The sequence below is a fragment of the Pongo abelii genome, chromosome 1, assembly GCF_028885655.2.
Source record: "Pongo abelii isolate AG06213 chromosome 1, NHGRI_mPonAbe1-v2.0_pri, whole genome shotgun sequence".
NCBI classification, from domain to species: domain Eukaryota; kingdom Metazoa; phylum Chordata; class Mammalia; order Primates; family Hominidae; genus Pongo; species Pongo abelii.
In genome coordinates this window covers 7398794-7417435 of record NC_071985.2, presented here as the reverse complement: position 1 = coordinate 7417435, position 18642 = coordinate 7398794, and the positions used below count along the sequence as shown (strand labels likewise).

The 18642-nt window shown below is 38.7% G+C and overlaps 1 protein-coding gene across 3 annotated transcripts in view; it reads left to right on the top strand.

The window, feature by feature from the left end:
* The first annotated feature begins 1054 nt into the window (after window positions 1-1054).
* The window catches only part of WDR64 (WD repeat domain 64), a 151293-nt gene continuing 133705 nt past the window's right edge, over window positions 1055-18642 (top strand). The window contains exons 1-2 of one of the 3 annotated variants that reach the window (XM_054560845.1): window positions 1055-1433; window positions 9257-9387. In XM_054560845.1, the coding sequence (XP_054416820.1) occupies window positions 1289-1433; window positions 9257-9387 (276 nt within the window). In that variant the 5' untranslated portion in view covers window positions 1055-1288. Of the gene's footprint in view, window positions 1434-9256; window positions 9423-18642 lie in introns of those variants that run through there. The other 2 variants (XM_054560850.1, XM_054560856.1) reach the window with 2 other exon arrangements.

The following is an 18642-nucleotide window of genomic DNA, read 5'->3' as shown; positions in this document are numbered from 1 at the left end:
CAAGTTCTTGAAGAATGTTTCAAAAGATGGACTACCAAGGGGTAGGAAATTTATCTAACTCACCTAAGCCATAGGAAGTTAACTAATTGTTGAGAAACATTAAACAACTTCTCCTTTCCATAAAAAGTTGAAAATTGGAAAACCAGAGTCAATAGCAATTGGACTAAATCGGATTGGAGGTTGCAATGACTGGGAAGGAGATATGCAGAAAGGCCTCTTCTAATTCAACTGACCCCTTACCTTGAAAAGCTGTCCTCATAATCAGAAGCCACTCCTTCCTCATCCTTGGCTCACTTTATTATTTCAATCGAAGGGCAATGCACAAAGGAAGAAGGGCATTTGTATTCCCTATGACCTCTAAAAATGTTTGTGGTAGAAATGACAGGTGCTGAAATACATTTCATCTTTAGAAGTTCGAATTTCCATATCCAGTATAGTGGCAAGAATAAGTGTGAATATTACTTTTTTTTGAGAAGGAGTCTCACTCTGTCACCCAGGCTGGAGTACGGTGGTATGATCTCAGCTCACTGTAACCGCCGACTCCCAGGTTCAAGTGATTCTCCTGCCTCAGCCTCCTGAGTAGCTGAGATCACAGGTGCCCGCCACCACATCCAGCTAATTTTTGTATTTTTAGTAGAGACAGGGTTTCACCATGTTGGCCAGGCTGGTCTTGAACTCCTGACCTCAGGTGGTCCACCCACCTCGGCCTCCCAAAGTGCTGGGATTACAAGCGTGAGCCACCATGCCCGGCCAAACTTTACTTTCCGTGGTATTGTGAGGAAGGCAAAAGTTTGAGGTGAGAAGAGATACAAGAGGGAGAAAATATTACCCAGTTTTCTTACTTGGCATTTACTCATTCCTTTTCCCTCTCAAGCAGTATACACAACACACACGTGCACGCGCACACACACACACACACACACACACACACACAGTCTGTGGGGAAAAAAATCTCAATCTCCTCCTTATGAAGGAAGTAGGATGTTACAGAGATATTATGATGCAATGAGGACCCTATGAAGGACACTGATAACATTGTGAGGTCAGGATTTTTACTGAAATGTTTGTCTGTATGAAATGCATCAGACCTAAATCAGCTTTCCTCCCTGCTAACATCCTAGTGGCAACTCTTACTCCTAACCGCAGTATGGGATTTAAAGATCAAAGGAATTAGACCTAGGGCAAAAACTGAGACAGCAGGGAGGCATTGTAACAACTAGAAAGTTTTCCAAATTGGTAAACTTGCAGTATTTTTTCTGTACAGAAGTAAAAGATCCCCTATGCCCCTATGGATATCAGGAAGGAAAAGCGTCTCAACATGGCACTTCAGATTAGCAATTTCAAAAAGGCTTTGAACAGGTTTGAAAAACTGGTTGAACAAACAGCAGCCCAGAAAAGAGATGAAAGAGCAGGCTTATTTATCCATAAAGAAGGTAAGATCACTGATTACACAATAGTCCAATTGGGTCTGTTGGTTAGAACTGGAAAATGTTTTAAGCCATCGGAGAGAAGCCTCAGAGCTTAATGTGAAAGAATGGGTGCTGAAAGGGGATGAAGACCTGAGTTCTTGTTCTTTCTGTGTCCCTAAATAACAAAGCGGACATGAGGAAGCTTTTGTTTTGTTTTGTTTTTGTTTTGTTTTGTTTTGTTTTTACTTCTCTGAACCTAAGTTGCTTCGATTGTAAAACTATGGGATTGGATTAAATGATGTCCAGTGTTCTTCTGTAGACGCTGCCATTTGATGGCTCACTGGTTGACCTGGGATGCTCAGTAATGTACAGCACTGCTCTTTCTTAGCCTAAAGATATCATGAGACCATAAAGACTTTCATAAGAAGTGCAGCTTCCTGCCTCACCATGATTCCATTGTCTTGGCCACTCTCCATATCTCTAGGCAGGAATGATCTTGAGGATGCAAGCTAAAGAGAATATGGTGGACAGTGGTCTTACAGGAGGACTTGCAGCAGAGATGCCAGTGCATAGACAAGATTCAAGGGGAGTGGTGTAGTGCACAGCTTTGGCATATTGAGGACAGCTGTGAAAAATAAAGCTACATGGCAGAGTGAAAGACTAACAGAACAAACCCTGCTGTTGCAATGAAAGGAGCAGAGCCCATATAATTGCTAAAGGCATAGTATAGCCAGCCTCTGAGTGCGCCAGGCTGTATAGTAATTTGTAAGTGAAAATCTTGACTTTGGGTGTTCAAACCCAAACTAGTATTAATTGAATAGTATTTAATAATTTATAGTCATGTTAATCAATGTCATTATGTTCATTTAATTTGTGGAAAAAATGGGAGCTGAAGATAAATCATTTGCCCAAGTTACCCGACTTCTTTTCTTTTCTTTTTTTCTCTTCTTTTTTTTTTTTTTTGAGACGGAGTTTCATTCTTGTTGCCCAGGCTGGAGTGAGATGGTGCGATCTTGGCTCTCTGCAACCTCTGCCCCCCAGGTTCAAGCGATTCTCCTGCCTCAGCCTCCCAAGTAGCTGGGATTACAGGCGCCCACCACCACGCCCGGCTAATTTTTTGTATTTTTAGTAGAGACGCGGTTTCACCATGTTGGCCAGGCTGGTCTTGAATTCTCGACCTCAGGTGATCCACCTTCCATGGCCTCCCAAAGTGCTGGGATTACAGGTGTGAGCCACTGCACCCAGCCAAAGTCACCCAACTTCTAAGTGTTAAAGCTAAGACTTGGACCTTTTGGATATGCTTTTTCGGTGATTGGGAACTTGACTGGGCTTTCTAAACTACTCAACAAAACTTGCATTTTTTTCCTAGTCAGTTTGTTTTACCTCTCTCTAATTGGTTTTTCAAACCCTTGACACTTTCTCTGAATTCTCTGTGGGATGTCTGCTTCTCTCAGCCAAGTTTTCTATGTCATAAAAGAAAGCAAGGTCAAAAGACAAGAATTTTCTCAAACCCCCTTTTTCCACTTCTGAATCACTGAAAGCAGCAGCCGTCCTTTCTATTTCTCCTCCCCTTCAAGGCTATCAGTTTGCTGCAGCAGCTTCAAAATCTCCTTTTCTACCGGATTTGTCCTCTCAGTCTAAAAATATACTCAAGCACCATGACCTTGACTTTCTCTTTTCTTTAAGCTACCACTGTATGCCTCTCCTTTCCTTCTCCACTGAATTTCCCGACAATATCACCACTTAACTTTCAGGTCTGGCTTCTCTGATCATTTTGCTGAAAATGCTCTAACCAAGCTATCTGATAACCTAATATAGTTGCCAAATTCAATAAATTGTTTTCATTTTCCAGCCTACTTGGCCATTGCGCTAGATTAACAGTTAGCTGCCTCTCCTTCAAGAAACTTCCTTGTCCTGCGTCTTTCATCATATCATTCTTATTTTTCCCCGTCTCAATTCTTTCTTTGCTTCTTTTTCTCCTTGAGCTTTGCCTACTGTGTTCTCTCTCAGTCTTAGAGCACAGCTACCATCTAACTAGTTTCCTAAGCCAGATATCTTGGTATAGGCTGAGCATCCCTAATCCAAAAATCCAAAATCTGAAATGCTCCAAAATTCAAAACTTTTTGAGAGCTGACATGAGATAGGGGCATATTAATATTTGCTTTCTGATGATTCAATGCACACAAACTTTGTTTCATGCACAGAATTATTAAAACTATTATATAAATTTACCTCCAGGCTATATGTATAAGGTGTATATTAAGTGTAAATAAATTTTGTGTTTAAACTTGTGTCCTATTCCCAAGACATCTCACTATGTACAGTATATGTAAATATCCCAAAATCTGAAAAAAAATCCATAATCTGAAACACTTCTAGTTCCAAGTATTTTGGATAATGGATACTCAACCTCTGTAACCTTTCACTATGTCATGGTATCTATCTCTTGGCTTATTACAACAGCCTATTACTGTAATAGTCTTCTTGGCCAGGCGCGGTGGCTCACGCCTGTAATCTCAGCACTTTGGGAGGCCGAGGTGGGCGGATCACGAAGTCAGGAGTTCAAGACCAGCCTTGCCAACATGATTAAACCCTCCCTACTAAAAATACAGAAATTAGCTGGGCATGGTGACATGTGCCTGTAATCCCAGCTACTCGGGAGGCTGAGCCAGGAGAATTGCTTGAACCAGGACCCGGGAGGCAGAGGTTGCAGTGAGCCAAGATCGTACTACTGAACTCCAGCCTGGGCTACAGAGTGAGACTCTGTCCCTCCTCACCCCCCAAAAAATAGTCTTTTTGCCAAGTTAATCATTTCTTTATACTTCTGCCAAGAGTTTTTCATTTTAAAAATTATTGATCTGCCATATTCCTGGTTTATTAGCTCACCTCTAAAATCCATATATACTAACAAAGCATGCAAGGCCATTCACAGCTTGCCTCAGCCCAGCTTTTTAGTCTCAACTCCTGGCATTTCCCTTCATGCACCTTCTGCCCTAAAACAAACTTTTTGGCATTTCCAAACATGCTCTTAATGACTCTGATTTTGCGCATGTCATTCCCCAATATGAAGTGCCTTTTTTTCTTTCTTTTTTTGGTGCCTGTAAACTCTTGCTCATCTTTCAAGACCCAAATCAAATGTCACCTCTTTGTAAAAACTTCTGAACTTTCCCTAAGCAAAGCCATCCTCAGCACTGTTAATGCACTTTATTGCCATCTCGGGGAATTTACCTGCTGCATTTAACCTGCTGAAATTGATATTAATGTGTTCGTTCGTTCCTGCCCCTTTTCCTCCACCATTGGCCTGTGGTTGTTTTGAAGTCTTTGTGAACCTCAGGCTGGCACAGGGTCTGGTGTCCAGAAGGTACTCCTTCAATGTGCTCTAAATGCACAAGTTGACCTTGCTCTCATTAAGAAACTTGCAATCACAAAGCCACATTGAAAATTTCCTTTCTCTATAGTTTTTAAGATTTGATGAAAACTACATACTGCTAGACAAGTTACCTTCTATCACAGAGTGGCCTAAGAAAGAGTGAGGAGAAGGCAGAAATGTAATCTTAACTTTTGTCAGGCTGTTAATACTGTCTGGCAAAAATTCATATTTATTAACAAATATCAGAAAATAAGGTCTACCTCTCACTATTACAGGGAAGGAACTAAGAACTAGAGAGAATGTTTTTAATGGAACAGGGTCTACCTCAAAAATGATATCAAGTAGATTGAAGGAATTTGTTCAAAAGTAATGCTCTTAGATCTTGTGAATGACCTGGTGGAATTAATTTTATCCCAGGACAAAAAAAGTCTCATTATCCTCATCCAGTGATATTTACAATGAAACTCATATCTTGTACCAGTTGGTGTAAATAAATATAAAACAGCTAAGTAACTGTTTAGATGCCTCATGAGATTTTCTGACTCAATATTACCAAAATAGAGTGCTTTATTTTCCCCAACAATCTTCTTCCCATTGCCTTGCTTTTGGTAATAGATCAACATTTGCTGAGTTTTGAAACTGGAAACCTGAGTGTCATTCTAGAACCAGGTATCTTAACCTTGGCACTATTGATGTTTTGCTAAATAATTATTTGTATATATGTGCGTGTGTGGAGTTGGGGGGCTAGGGTGGGGGCTGTCTTATGCATTGTAGGATATTAAGCAGCATCGTTGGCCTCTACTCACTAGATGCTAGTAGCACACCTACTCCTAGTTGTGACAGTCAAAAATGTCTCCAGTCTTTGCCAAATGTTTGTGTGGGGGTGGGGGGATGGAGGTGAGGTGCAAATCTCCCCTGGATAAGAATCACTGCTCTAGATTCCTGCCTTTCCTTCGCTTACTACTTCTGCCCCCAAAACTTCCAACCCACTAGCATATCTTTACATTTCTACTACTTCTGACCATATCTTACCATCTCCACTACTATCTCTAGGGTGCCACTTACCATCCAACTGGGGACACTTTCAAGACTGAAAGAGAATGTTATTAATAATTTTAAAAAGAGGCATAAACGAGACTTCCTATGGCAGCCCAGGATGTGCAATCACCCTCAGTGTTACCCTGGCCCAAACCTCCATTTTCTGAAGCCTACACTAATGCAGTTGCCCTCCTCTAGTTTTACGTCTTTCCATCTGGCCTCGTAGCAGCAGCAAGTGTGCTTTAAAATTTTTTCAAGGCATATTATATCATTTCACCCCATAAAACACCCCAACGACATCTTACCATCATGCTTAAAAGAAAATACCCGCTTCTGACTCTAGCTCTGCCCTCCTTCACCCCTGGTCTCACCTCACAGCACTTTCCGCAGTCCTCACTGTAGGTACTTCATACCTACTGACCTTCTTGGAACATGCCAAGCCTGTGCAGCAACAGGCCTTCATGTTGATCAGCCTCTGCCTAAAAGGCTCTTGTCTAGCTTTCTATGTGGCTGACTCTTTTTTTGCTCATCAGGTCTCAGCTTAACTCTTTTACCCACCTCCTTAAAGAGGCCTTCCCTGAGGTCTACCCCTACCGGCCACTACCATACAATTCTATCACAGCTCCCTACTGCTTTCCTTTTTTGTGCTTATTCTACAACAACTTGTTTATTTTAACTTTGTTACTGAGCTTGACATACATATAATAAAGCCCATAAAATGTACTCTTCTTAAGGAGGTAGCTCTGTAAATTTGAACCTTGGTAAACACACCTTTAGCCACCATCCAGATTAAGACAGGGAACATTTCTAGCGTCCCAGAAAGTTCCCTCATGCCCTTTTGCAGCAATACTGCTTTTCACCTTATACACAGGTAACCAGTCACGTAACGTCTATCTTTATTAATTAGCCTTGCCTGTCACAATCTGTAAATAGTTTGTTCATTTGTTACTTTTCTGATTTCCCGCTACAATATAAGCTCCCTGAGGGCAGGGATCTTGCTTATCTAATTTTCTATTCTAAACCCAATGCTGGCTCAGTTCTTACACATAAGAGATACTCATTATATTTTTAACTAAATAAAACCATCTGATCTTCTCTATACAGTTTGAGAAAGCCTCACATCTAATTCCTTCTTGTCCTTAGATTCAATAGTCTTACCCCAGGGAATCACCAAATTTGACAAAATCAAGATTCAAGCAATGGTGTGTGTGTGTGTGTGTGTGTGTGTGTGTGTGTGTTTACATACAGTTCAAGAACCAGTTAAGAATTGCTCGCCAGGCACAATGGCTCACATCTGTAATCCCAGCACTTTGCGAGGCTGAAGTGGGAGGATTGCTTGAAGCTAGGAGTCTGAGACCAGCCTGGGCAACATAGTGAGACCCCGTCTCTACAAAAAATAAAATATTACCTGGGCGTGGTGGTGGGTGCCTGTAGTCCCAGCTACTTGGGGGGTTGAGCTGGGAGGATCACTTGATCCTGGGAGGTAAAAGCTGCAGTGAGTCATGATTGTGCCACTGCACTCCAGCCTGAGTGACAGAGCAAGATCCTGTCTCAAAAAAAAAAAAAAAAAAGAATTGCTCTTTGCTCACTTCCATCTTCCACTCAAGATGAATTCTACCAAAGACTCCAATGGTGAAAATTTTTACAACAGGAAAAAGGCAATTCATTCTTGAATTTTTGCATTCCTGAGCAAAACTCCTAAAATATGTTAAACAGAAACCATGGAGAATGTATCAAACATCATAGTAAAATAGTTTCTTCTTATTTAGTAATATTTTAGCCAAAGGCCTGATTATGTTTGCAAACACAAGATCTTTTTTTTTTTTTTTTAAGTTCAGGGGTACTTGTGCAGGATGTGCAGGTTTGTTACATAGGTAAACGTGTGCCATGGTGGTTTACTGCACAGATCATCCCATTACCAGGTATCAAGCCCAACATCCATTAGCTATTCTTCCTCATGCTCTCCCTCCACACCCCCACAACCCTATGACAGGCCCTACTGGGTGTTTTTAGCCACCATGTGTCCTTGTGTTCTCATCATTCAGCTCCTACATATAAGTGAGAACATGTGGTATTTGGTTTTCTGTTCCTGCGTTAGTTTGCTAAAGATAATGGCCTCCAGGTCCATCCATGTCCCTGCAAAGGACATGATCTCATTCCTTTTTATGGCTGCATAGTATTCCATGGTGTATATATACCACATTTTCTTTATCCAGTCTATCATTGATGGGCATTTGTATTGATTCCATGTCTTTGCTATTGGGAACAGTGCTGCAATGAGCATATGCATGCATGCATCTTTATAATAGAATGATTTCTATTCCTTTGGGCATATACTCAGTAATGGGATTGCTGGGTCAAATGGTATTTCTGCCTCTAGGTCTTTGAGGAATCACCACACTGTCTTCCAGAATCGTTGAACTAATTTACACTCCCATCAACAGTGTAAAAGCCTTCCTCTTTCTCCCCAACCTCGCCAGCATCTGTTGTATTTTGACTTTTCAATAGTAGCCATTCTGACTGGTATAAGATATTATCTCATTGTGATTTTGATTTGCACTTGTGTAATGACCAGTGATGATGAGCTTTTTTTCATATATTTGTTGGCCACATGAATGTCTTCTCTGAGAAGTGTTCGTTCATGTCCTTTGCCCACTTTTAATGAGGTTGTTCGTTTTTTTCTTGTAAATTTGCTTAAGTTCCTTGTGGATGCTGGATATTACACCTTTGTCAGATGGATAGATTGCAAAAACTTTCTCCCTTCTGTAGGTTTTCTCTTCACTCCGATGATAGTTTCTTTTGCTGTGCAGAAGCTCTTAAGTTTAATTAGATCCCATTTGTCAATTTTTGCTTTTGTTGCAATTGCTTTTGGTATCTTCATCATGAAATCTTTGCCTGTGCCTCTGTCCTGAATGGAATTGCCTAGATTTTCTTCTAGAGTTTTTATAGTTTTGGGTTTTACATTTAAGTCTTTAATCCATCCTGAGCTGATTTTTGTAAATGGTATAAGGAAGGGGTCCAGTTTCAATTTTCTACATGTGGCTATCCAGTCCTCCCAGCACCATTTGTTAAATAGGGAACCCTTTCCCCATTGCTTGTTTTTGTCAGGTTTGTAGAAAATCAGATCGTTGTAGGTGTGCAGTCTTATTTTTGGGTTCTCTATTCTGTTCCATTGGTCTGAGTGCGTGTTCTTCTACCAGTACCATGCTTTGGGTTACTCCAGCCTTATAGTATAGTTTGAAGTCAGGTAGTGTGATGCCTCCAGCTTTGTTCTTTTTGCTTAGGATTGTGCAAAGATGAGGTCTTTAAAATGCAAATATATCTGGCTTTTATAGATTGAGATAAGAAAATAGGAGGTTAGGAAATAAAAAATGTAGCTGAAATACAAAAGGTAGTCCTTGGAATTTGATGAAAATGGACTGAACTTTTTTCAATGCAGATGCAATTGGTTATGACAAGTTTTATGCATCAGTACAGAAGCTCTTTGGTCCAGATGTGAAGAATCAAGATGTGAAACGCTTTTACAGGAAACTGTGCAACAACACGGATGCATCTGCAGACTGGTGTGAGGTAGACTCATTTCATGTTCATAATATGAAATCCAGGTATTATTTTTCTAAGTTTGGAATAAATAAGGAAAACAAAGTGTTACTCCCACAGGGGTTGAACCACAACGTGCATGTGTCAGTTTCAATACCTACACCCATTAAGACATGGCCACTGCCCACAAATGAAAAGTGGGTAAAGTAGGTAACTATTTAGCTGTATTATTAATAAACAACTCTTAAATCCTTTCAGACCAAGCCACCAGTTGGAAGAGCTATAAATGCCTCTAACAACAACGAAGATTTTAATGGTCTTCATTTCACTTTACATGAGATATTTCTTTTCAATGGGTTCAATGTACACAAATTTTCAGTGCATCCAAATTATTAATATAAGAGAAGAGGCTACAATTGACTACCTGTTATATTCCCTGAGTTGTTTTCTGATCACCATGGTATTTATTCTTAAAAAAATTACACATATCCATACAGAGAAATTAAATAATTTTTATAAATTACCTGGTTCTTTAAAAAAATAAATAGAAATAGTAGACAAAAGAAAAAGTAAGAGTCTAAGGGATTTGAATACCACATTTTATAAGCCAATGGATATGTATAAGGAGAATTTAAACCCAAGACACAGGAAAAATACATCTCTGTCAAATATATACGGAGCCATCTCAAAATCGACCACATTAGGCTAAAAAGAAAATATTAATAAATTCTGATATAATAAATTAGAAGCCTAACATAAAAGATAGCCAAATCCCCCACATCACCCAAATAAAAAACAAATTAATTAATTTTAGGAAAAAATTGCAAACAAAAAAAGTTTCTACAAAGCCCTTGAGGAATATATAATTCTCATGTTGTATGCATGTTTCTATGATGTAGGAAAAGCTGAAAAGCTATCCAGCTCACTTTATGAAGCTAAAATAACACTGAATTGAACATAGACAAAATGTCAGAGAACTATAAGCTAATTTTACTTATAAATATAAATTCTAAACTCCTAAATAAAATGTTAACAAGTTGAATCCTGCAGTGCATTAAAAATTATTTCCAAGTACCATTTACCCCAGCAAAGTAAGGGTGGTTCAATATTAGAAAAGCCAGAAACATACTTCATTTAACAAGTCAGGGGAGAAAAAATAATATGCTAATGTCAATCCAAGGTCAGCAAACTAAGGCCTATGGGCCAAATCTGGATAGACAGCCACCTTTGTTGTGAATAAAGTTTACTGGAACACAGCAATGCTCACTCATTTACAAATTGGCCATTGTTGCTTCTGTGCTACAATAGAAGAATTACATAGTTTTGATAGAGGCTGAATGGCCTGCAGGCCTAAAATATTTACTACCTAGCCCTTTCCGAAAAATGTTTGCAGACTTCCAACCTTAAAGCAAAATTAAAAGTAAAAAAGATGTCTAATAAGAATTCAATAGCCATCCTTGCTTTAAAAAGAAAAATAATCTTAGCGGGATAGAAATAATAGAAAATTCCATTAATTTGAGAAAGGAAACTGACTGTATTAGGATTCTATTGCTACTGCACTAAATTATCATAAATTTAGCAATGAGAAGAAATACATATCATAGTTTGCATGGATCAGGAGTCTGGGACAGTTTCACTGGGTCCTCTGCTCGGGGTATCATAAAGCTGCAATCAAGGCGTTGGCAAAGCTGGGTTCTCATTTGGAAGCTCTGCTAGGGAAGAATCTGCTCCCAAGCTCATTCAGGTTGTTGGCAGAATTCAATGCCTTGCTGTTGTAAGTCTCAGGGCCTCAGCTTCTTATTGACTGGAGGCTGCAGGCATCCTTCTTGTCCTAGAAGCTGCCTGCAGCCCCCACTATGTGGCCCTCTATACTGGCAGTTCACAACTTTGCATCTTCAAGGCCAGCAGGAGAATTTTTCCCTCCATAGTCTGATAAGAGGAAATTTTATATAATGTAACATAATCATGGGAGAAACAGCTCATCATATTTGTCATATTCTCTTAATTAGAAGTAAGTCACAGTTTCCACCATATTTAAGGGATAGAGATTACACAAAAGTGTGACTTGTGTGTGTGGGAGGGAAGAGGAGGACATTTTAGAACAGGTCCAACATAGAGACTGACCAGAAACATATTTAAGCAAGGATCATATTTATTGCTGAAATACTAGACACAACCCCATTAAAATCAAGAACGAGAAAAGGATGCCTATTCACCACTCATCGTCGACACTTTATTGGAGGTTGTAAGCAATGCAAAGAGAGGGGAAAAGGGCAAGAAATGGAATTGGTATGTAATCAATTATTTAAAAATACAAAATTCTCATTATTTGTGGATATTCTACCAAGAATATCCAATAGAATTATATGGCAAACTATTAGAACCGAGAGGGTTCAAAAGAGTTCGAAAAAGATACATGGAAGAATCAGTAATTTCCACGAACACCAGCAATAAACACCCCTCTCTCTCACCAAAACTAACTAGAAAATAAAAAGATTCCACTCACAAAAGCAACAAATAGGAGAAAGTATCATGGGATAACTCTATTGAAAAAAGACAGCAGAATAATAATTGAGAGGCTCAGTTTGTAAAGATACCAACTGTTCCCGAATTGACTTAAAAGTTTAATCTCATACTCCTTGCTGTTTCACACTGAAACATGAAGACAAGGGGAGAGCTGGCCCTGACCCCCGTCCCTTCTTTTGCCATTACTGGCTCCATCTTACATCATGAGGGGCCATATGCTCACATATGGGCACCCCAGCCCACATGTCTAAGCTCTTCCATACCTTCACCTCCACAAACACTATCCCTTGGCCACCCCCTCAGAGCTAGAGGTGTACACACCAATGGTGTGCAACCCACCCTCATATGGTGGATAAGAGGATTCACAGGCCGGAAAGTAGACTTGGCCCCTTTGGGGAGAGAATTCTGGGGTTCGAGGAATCTAGGGCATGGTTTAAAAGCATTGTTATGGACCCCTGGTAGACAATGGCCCATTAGCTTCCACAGAAGCTAGATGTGGGGCCTTCTAAAGCTGTGCTGTCCAACAAAGTGGCCGCTAGCCACATGTGCTACTTACATTTAAATTAAGTTAGACATTCAGCTCCACAGCTGCACTAGTTACATTTCAAGTGCTCGATATTCACATGTGGCTAGTGGCTATTGTATTATACAGGACAGATTACAGAATATGTCCATCATTGCAGAAAGTTCAATTGGACAGCATCACTCTAAAGGCATAAGCCCCTTGGCCTGGGCCTAAAAGCAACACTGCAAGTGGAATCATAGCTATTTTTTTTGTTGCTTTTTGTTTTTTGTTTTTTTTTTCTAGATATACTGATTCAATAAAGTAGAAGACATAAATGTATTTAACAAGAGCTCTTAGCCACCCAAAGATTTTGAGAAATCAAATGAAGGGTGAAACAGTCAGCTACTTTGCAGCCACACAGAAATGACTGTTTTTTTCCTAAATTGTGTAAGTGTACAACATGAATGCATTGTTTTGTTTTTTATTCCAGGATCTAATCTCTATCACACTTTGTAAACCCTGTGGATATTCCCCCATAGATCGGTAACTTGAATGCAATGTCATTAAACTTGGGATAGATGTGATTTTGAGAATCACATTTTCTCACTGTTCTCTATTTTCTTATGAATATTTCTCACACACTCAGTGGTTTATGTGCATGAATTTCTAATGTAATCACTTTGGGCCACTTAAAATATGAAAATGTGTGTCTAACCAATGTTTCATGTCAATATAAAAAATTATGAACATTTAGAAATTAGAAAAGTCTGTTCATATTTTATTACACACTTAGATTCAGAAAAGCAACGCTCTGAAGATAGCCCATAAATGCCAACAAATGAGACAAAGCACTCTGTGATAAATCCATTTACATGGAATTCTATAGTAACTGAGAATTTGGTCTCTGAATGAAATACTACAGTAAATCAGATTTTGTTTGTTTGTCTTACAGATGAGGAAATCAAGCCTCATTGTCTCTGACATCTGCTCCTGTTTCTCTTTCTAGTTAGAACATCATAATCTTCCTTCCTCTGTAAAATGTCTTCTTTTTTTCAAGCACCTTCTTTTCAGGTTCTCATTTAATCTTCACAATAGCCATGCAATGTAGATTATGGAAGATATGTTATTGAAATGATAAAGATGAGAAAAATCACAAAAAGGTTAATTGACTTATCTAAAGCTGGACAGAAAGTCTGTTTTGGTCTTGGGGCTGAGATTTTTCTCCTTCTTTATGTAGTAAGTTCATGTGACATTATCCTGGGGCCAGTTGCGGTGTCTAATGCCTATAATCCCAGCACTTTGAGAGGCCAAGGCAGGAGGATTGCTTGAGCCCAGGAGTTTGAGATCAGGCTGGGCAACATGGTAAGACCCTGTCTCTATGAAGAAGAAGAAGGAGAAGGAGAAGGAGAGAGAAGAAGAAGACTTTAAAAAAACAAAACATATGACATTATTCTGTTACATCACTTGGGTTTCTATAAATTGTATGCAAGTTTAATAGAAAAACTCATGGCCAGCTTCTGGCACACTGTATGTATATAAAGAATCACTTGAGGTTTTAAAAAAATGGGGCAGGAAGGTTCTTCTTTTATTTTCCTGTCATTTTTCTCAAAAACTATTTGTGTCAATGCTCCTAAGGGGCATTTCTATTTCAAGCCATGTGACCTAAACTTTCTGGGCTTCAGATCCATCATCTGTAAAATGGAAATTCAATTCGAGGAGACTAACTTCATTTCAGTATGGATTACCTAGTGTTCTCTTAATGAGTTAATATTAATCTTATCAGGTAATAAAAACACGATTTATTCTTTTAAATTCAGGCACAGACATACCAATCTTGTTCCAAGTACAAATCTCTTTGTGGTAGCAATGCCACAAAAGTTTCACCTTCTTTTTCAAGATTTTTCGATGCAAAGACGCTTGGAGAATTTGAAATTCATAGAATAATGAAATCTTATAACTCACCTAAACATTATCTAGACCTACTCCTTCAATTTATAATGAAAAAAACTTAATGTAAAGAGATCAAAAGAAATATGACTGCCTTAAGTTTATAAAGCTAGTTAATGGAAGAGTCTGGTGCAGACACAGTCTACTTTTCTTACAATGTCATGTTAGTCTAGGTTTCCAGTGGGCAACTTATAAACACATTTTTTTAGGAGCACACTACAAATTAATCCAAAGAAGAGGCATACCACACCATATGGAATGCCTATAATTATGTTCCCTCCCAAAAGTGAATTTAAAGTGAATTATTATAAATCTAAAATTATATTTGCTAACTTCAAAAATGTTAAAAGAATGTTCCAGGATAGGTTAAAAAATAAGCTGCATGCAGGTTTTTATTTTCTTCTATTGGCTTTTTTATTTTCTCCATATGTTCTACAATGAACATATGTTCCTTATATAATCAGATAAAAATGAAGTTAAAAAATGAATCACTTAAAGCATGGAGCAAGACTTTTAAATAGCATAGTTAAAATAAAATTAACACTCTAATAGTCATAATATATATATAAGTGATAAAATACTCAAATCTTGTCACAGACAAAATTACTACACTGAAACTGAAAAGGTCGAAAGAGAAATTTGAGATCCTAGAGGCTATGGCTCATCATAGGAGAAACGGGTATTTGCTGCTCTTTAACAACATTATTTGCTTGAAACATTCCCTTTCAAAATGTAAAACTTTCACTGTTGCTTCTGAAGGAGTTTATCTGGTATAATACCTAAATTTTTCTCAATAAATTCAAGTAATTTGATATTTGTCATATCCTTTGGAAGTTATCATTTAGTAAGCATTGTAATAGTTTGTTATTTACAAGTGAAAGTAACAAAATTTATTATTGTCATACGAGCATATGTCCACAATCTGCCATCTACCTACATGTAGATGTGATTATAAAATATATGCATGATAAAATGCATAGCTGATGTGTTGTTTGGGTAAATAACAAAAATGCTTAATGCGCAGTTTTAAATTAGCAAGGAAGATACTTGAATTCTGTTTCCTGTACTGTCTCTGGAAAAGTTAGGAATTATAGTTACTCAAATGTTGACATTGATTGAGCTCCTACCTGGCACTTGGTGCAATCTAAGTATGTGCTAATCTTTCTCATTACTAAGTAATCTAATCATGCACTTCCTCAGTTAATCCTTACAACAGAGCATAACATGGGGATTATTACTGATTATCCTTATTTTACACACGGGAAAGACTCAAGTACAGAGAAATTAAGGATCTTGCTTGAGGTCATGTGACTAGCAGGCAGTAGAACCAAGATTTGGACCCATGTCCAATTCCTAAAGCACTGAATACTTCCTCGCATAGGATATTGCTCCTGAATTTCTTCACATCTCTTCTTAGACACTTGATGCCTTGGCACTATCCCCACAAAATTAAAATAAAGTTAAATGGCTGTCTGTAAACTGCTCTTTGAGTATGGGTATCATTGACGTAGGAGACATAATTTCAAAGTAGATGATAGCATGTATGGTGTGGAGTTCTCCCATCTCTGATAAACACTGGAATTCATTAACGTAGAAACAAAGAATCATCATCACCATTATCATTACACATTCTCTGAAAATTATTATTTCACACTATTCTCTGAGGTTAAATTTGCTGCCAACATTTATCAATTGTCTATTTTGCATAAGTCCTTTAAATTGTACCAAGTTGTGTTTATAAAATGAGGGTGTGACTGGCAGAATTCTGAAGGTGCCCGTCTTCCCCAAGATTCCTGTCCCCTGGTTATTCCATCAAACATGAACATAGACACTGCTGGGAAGGAGCTTTGCAGATGGAATTAAGGTACTAATCAGTTAACCTTAATATAAGAAAATTATCCTGGATTATCTAGGTGGGCCCAAACTCATCATATGAGTCCTTAGAAACAGAAGAGGAAGAAAGAAAAGAGATTCCAAGCATGATGGGGGACTTGAAGCTCCATTGCTGCTGCTGAGACATAGGAGGGCCCATGTACTAGGACTAGATAGAGACCTCTAGGAGCTAAGGGCAGTACAAGCTGACAGCCAGCCCGGAACAGGCCTTCAGACCAACAATCCCAATGAGCTTGGAAGTAGATTCTTTCCTGAAAGTCTCCAGCAAAGAATACATCTCTACTGACACCTTCATATTAGGAAAATGAGAACCATACTGGACTTCTAACCTACTGAACTGAGAGCCAATAAGTTGAAACCATTGTTGTTTTAAATTGCTACTGTTGTGGTAATTTGTTTCAGCAGCAATAGAAAACTAATTCATAGAGGAAAAGTGTCAAAGTTCAATAAACGTATGTCTGCTGTTACAACCAACAGAAAACAAAATGTAGCTAAAAGAGGAATTCAAACTAAGGAGGTGCAGCACTTGGAGAAGGAAGCTAGAGAAGACAAAAGCAAAAATAGGATGCAGGTTTACTGTATTATCTGTAATTGACTTTGGAAGGTGTTTTTGTATTTTTGTTTTTAAGATGGGAGAGATCTGCACTTGTCTGAATGCTGAAAGGAAAAGTCAGTAGACAGAAATATGTTGAAGATTCTGGGGAAAGTAAAAGAAGACAGCCTCTGGGCTGGGCGTGGTGGCTTACGCTGTAATCCCAGCACTTTGGGAGGCCGAGGGGGGTGGATCACGAGGTCAGGAGTTCGAGACCAGCCTGGCCAATATGGTGAAACCACATCTCTATTAAAAATACAAAAACTAGCTGGGCGTGGTGGCAGGATTGTGGAAATATATGATTGAGGTGACAGACCACCAGTTCTAAACTGGGTAAGAAAGGAAGCAGTAACCACAGGGAAATGACAGGTTAGGAAGGAATTTCCCTCTCAGGGTCTGATTGTCTGTAGGAGTCATATAACTTTCTCAGCAAAGTTTCATGCACTATCAATTTATTGACGTGCCCACCTGACTAATCTTATCAGAAAAAAACAGTCTCATCCTTCATGGACTGATGGTTTTAAAATACTACCCTTGGCCGGGTGCGGTGGCTCACACCTGTAATCCCAGCACTTTGGGAGGCTGAGGTGGGTGGATCACAGGGTCAGGAGGTCAAGACCAGCATGGCCAATATAGTGAAACTCCATCTCTACTAAAAATACAAAAATTAGTCAGGTGTGATGGCACAGGCCTATAGTCCCAGCTACTTGGGCAGGAGAATTGCTTGAACCCAGGAGGTGGAGGCTGCAGTGAGTCGAGATTACACCACTGCACTCCAGCCTGGGTGACAGGGCAGGACTCTGTCAAAAGAGAAAACAAACAAACAAACAAAAAAACTACTACCCTTAAAGACAGCCTACTGTTCTCATTAGAGGCTGTGGTGTGGATATAACATATCATTTATTTTTCTCTCTTCCAAGAGGCCTTCTCAATGTAGGCTTTCCAATGATAACAATAGCTAATGTTTTAAAATGATCAATGTAGGCTTTCCGATGATAACAATAGCTAATGTTTTAAAACGATTACTATATTTTGGGCATGCTGCAAAATGCTCATTTTGACATGACATGATGCCATCCATTATGTCATTTAAACCTCAATAAAACAAAAACAAAAACAAAAACAAAATTCAGAAGTTTGTTCTTTTATTCTACTGATGAGGAAGTTAAGACTTCAGAAGGTGAAGGTATTTTTCCAAGTAATGACTATCAATTCATTGTACAGTCTGAACCCTGACCCTGGACCGCCTGACTCCACAGCACATGCTCTTTGCCATAAAGTGGTATTGTGGGTTCCAATGATACAGGGCTGAGGTACAGATTGATACATAATTGTTAACTGAATAGTGCATCTGTGAATGATGACAAAGATTGCAGTAACAAAACCTTCCTGTCCACTCCAACATAGGTCTATTAATTTTCCTTTTCTTTTCTCTGTCCTTCAGAGGGAATTAGATATTAAACCTAGAGGGTTTTGTACCCATAAAAAATGAGCAATGATTTCTGAGAAGATAATAAGTTAAGCTTTTATTGAGTGCTAATTTTGCTGGTGGGAAAAAGGGAAAATACAAGCAAGTCTCGGTGAGCCTGATTTTCCCACAGAAGGGAATCTAACTGTGGGGAATAATTAGGGCAATTGTATGTTGGGAGGTTTGAATGTGGGGGAATGTACATGAAGAAGTGGTAACATTTGTGAAGCAACTGCTGACAGGATATATATTAAAATATTAATATAATGTTAAGCCATCATCTAGCATCTAAATCAATATTATTAAAACAAACTGGCATATTGCTGGTTTTGATTTATTTCAATTCAGTCATTT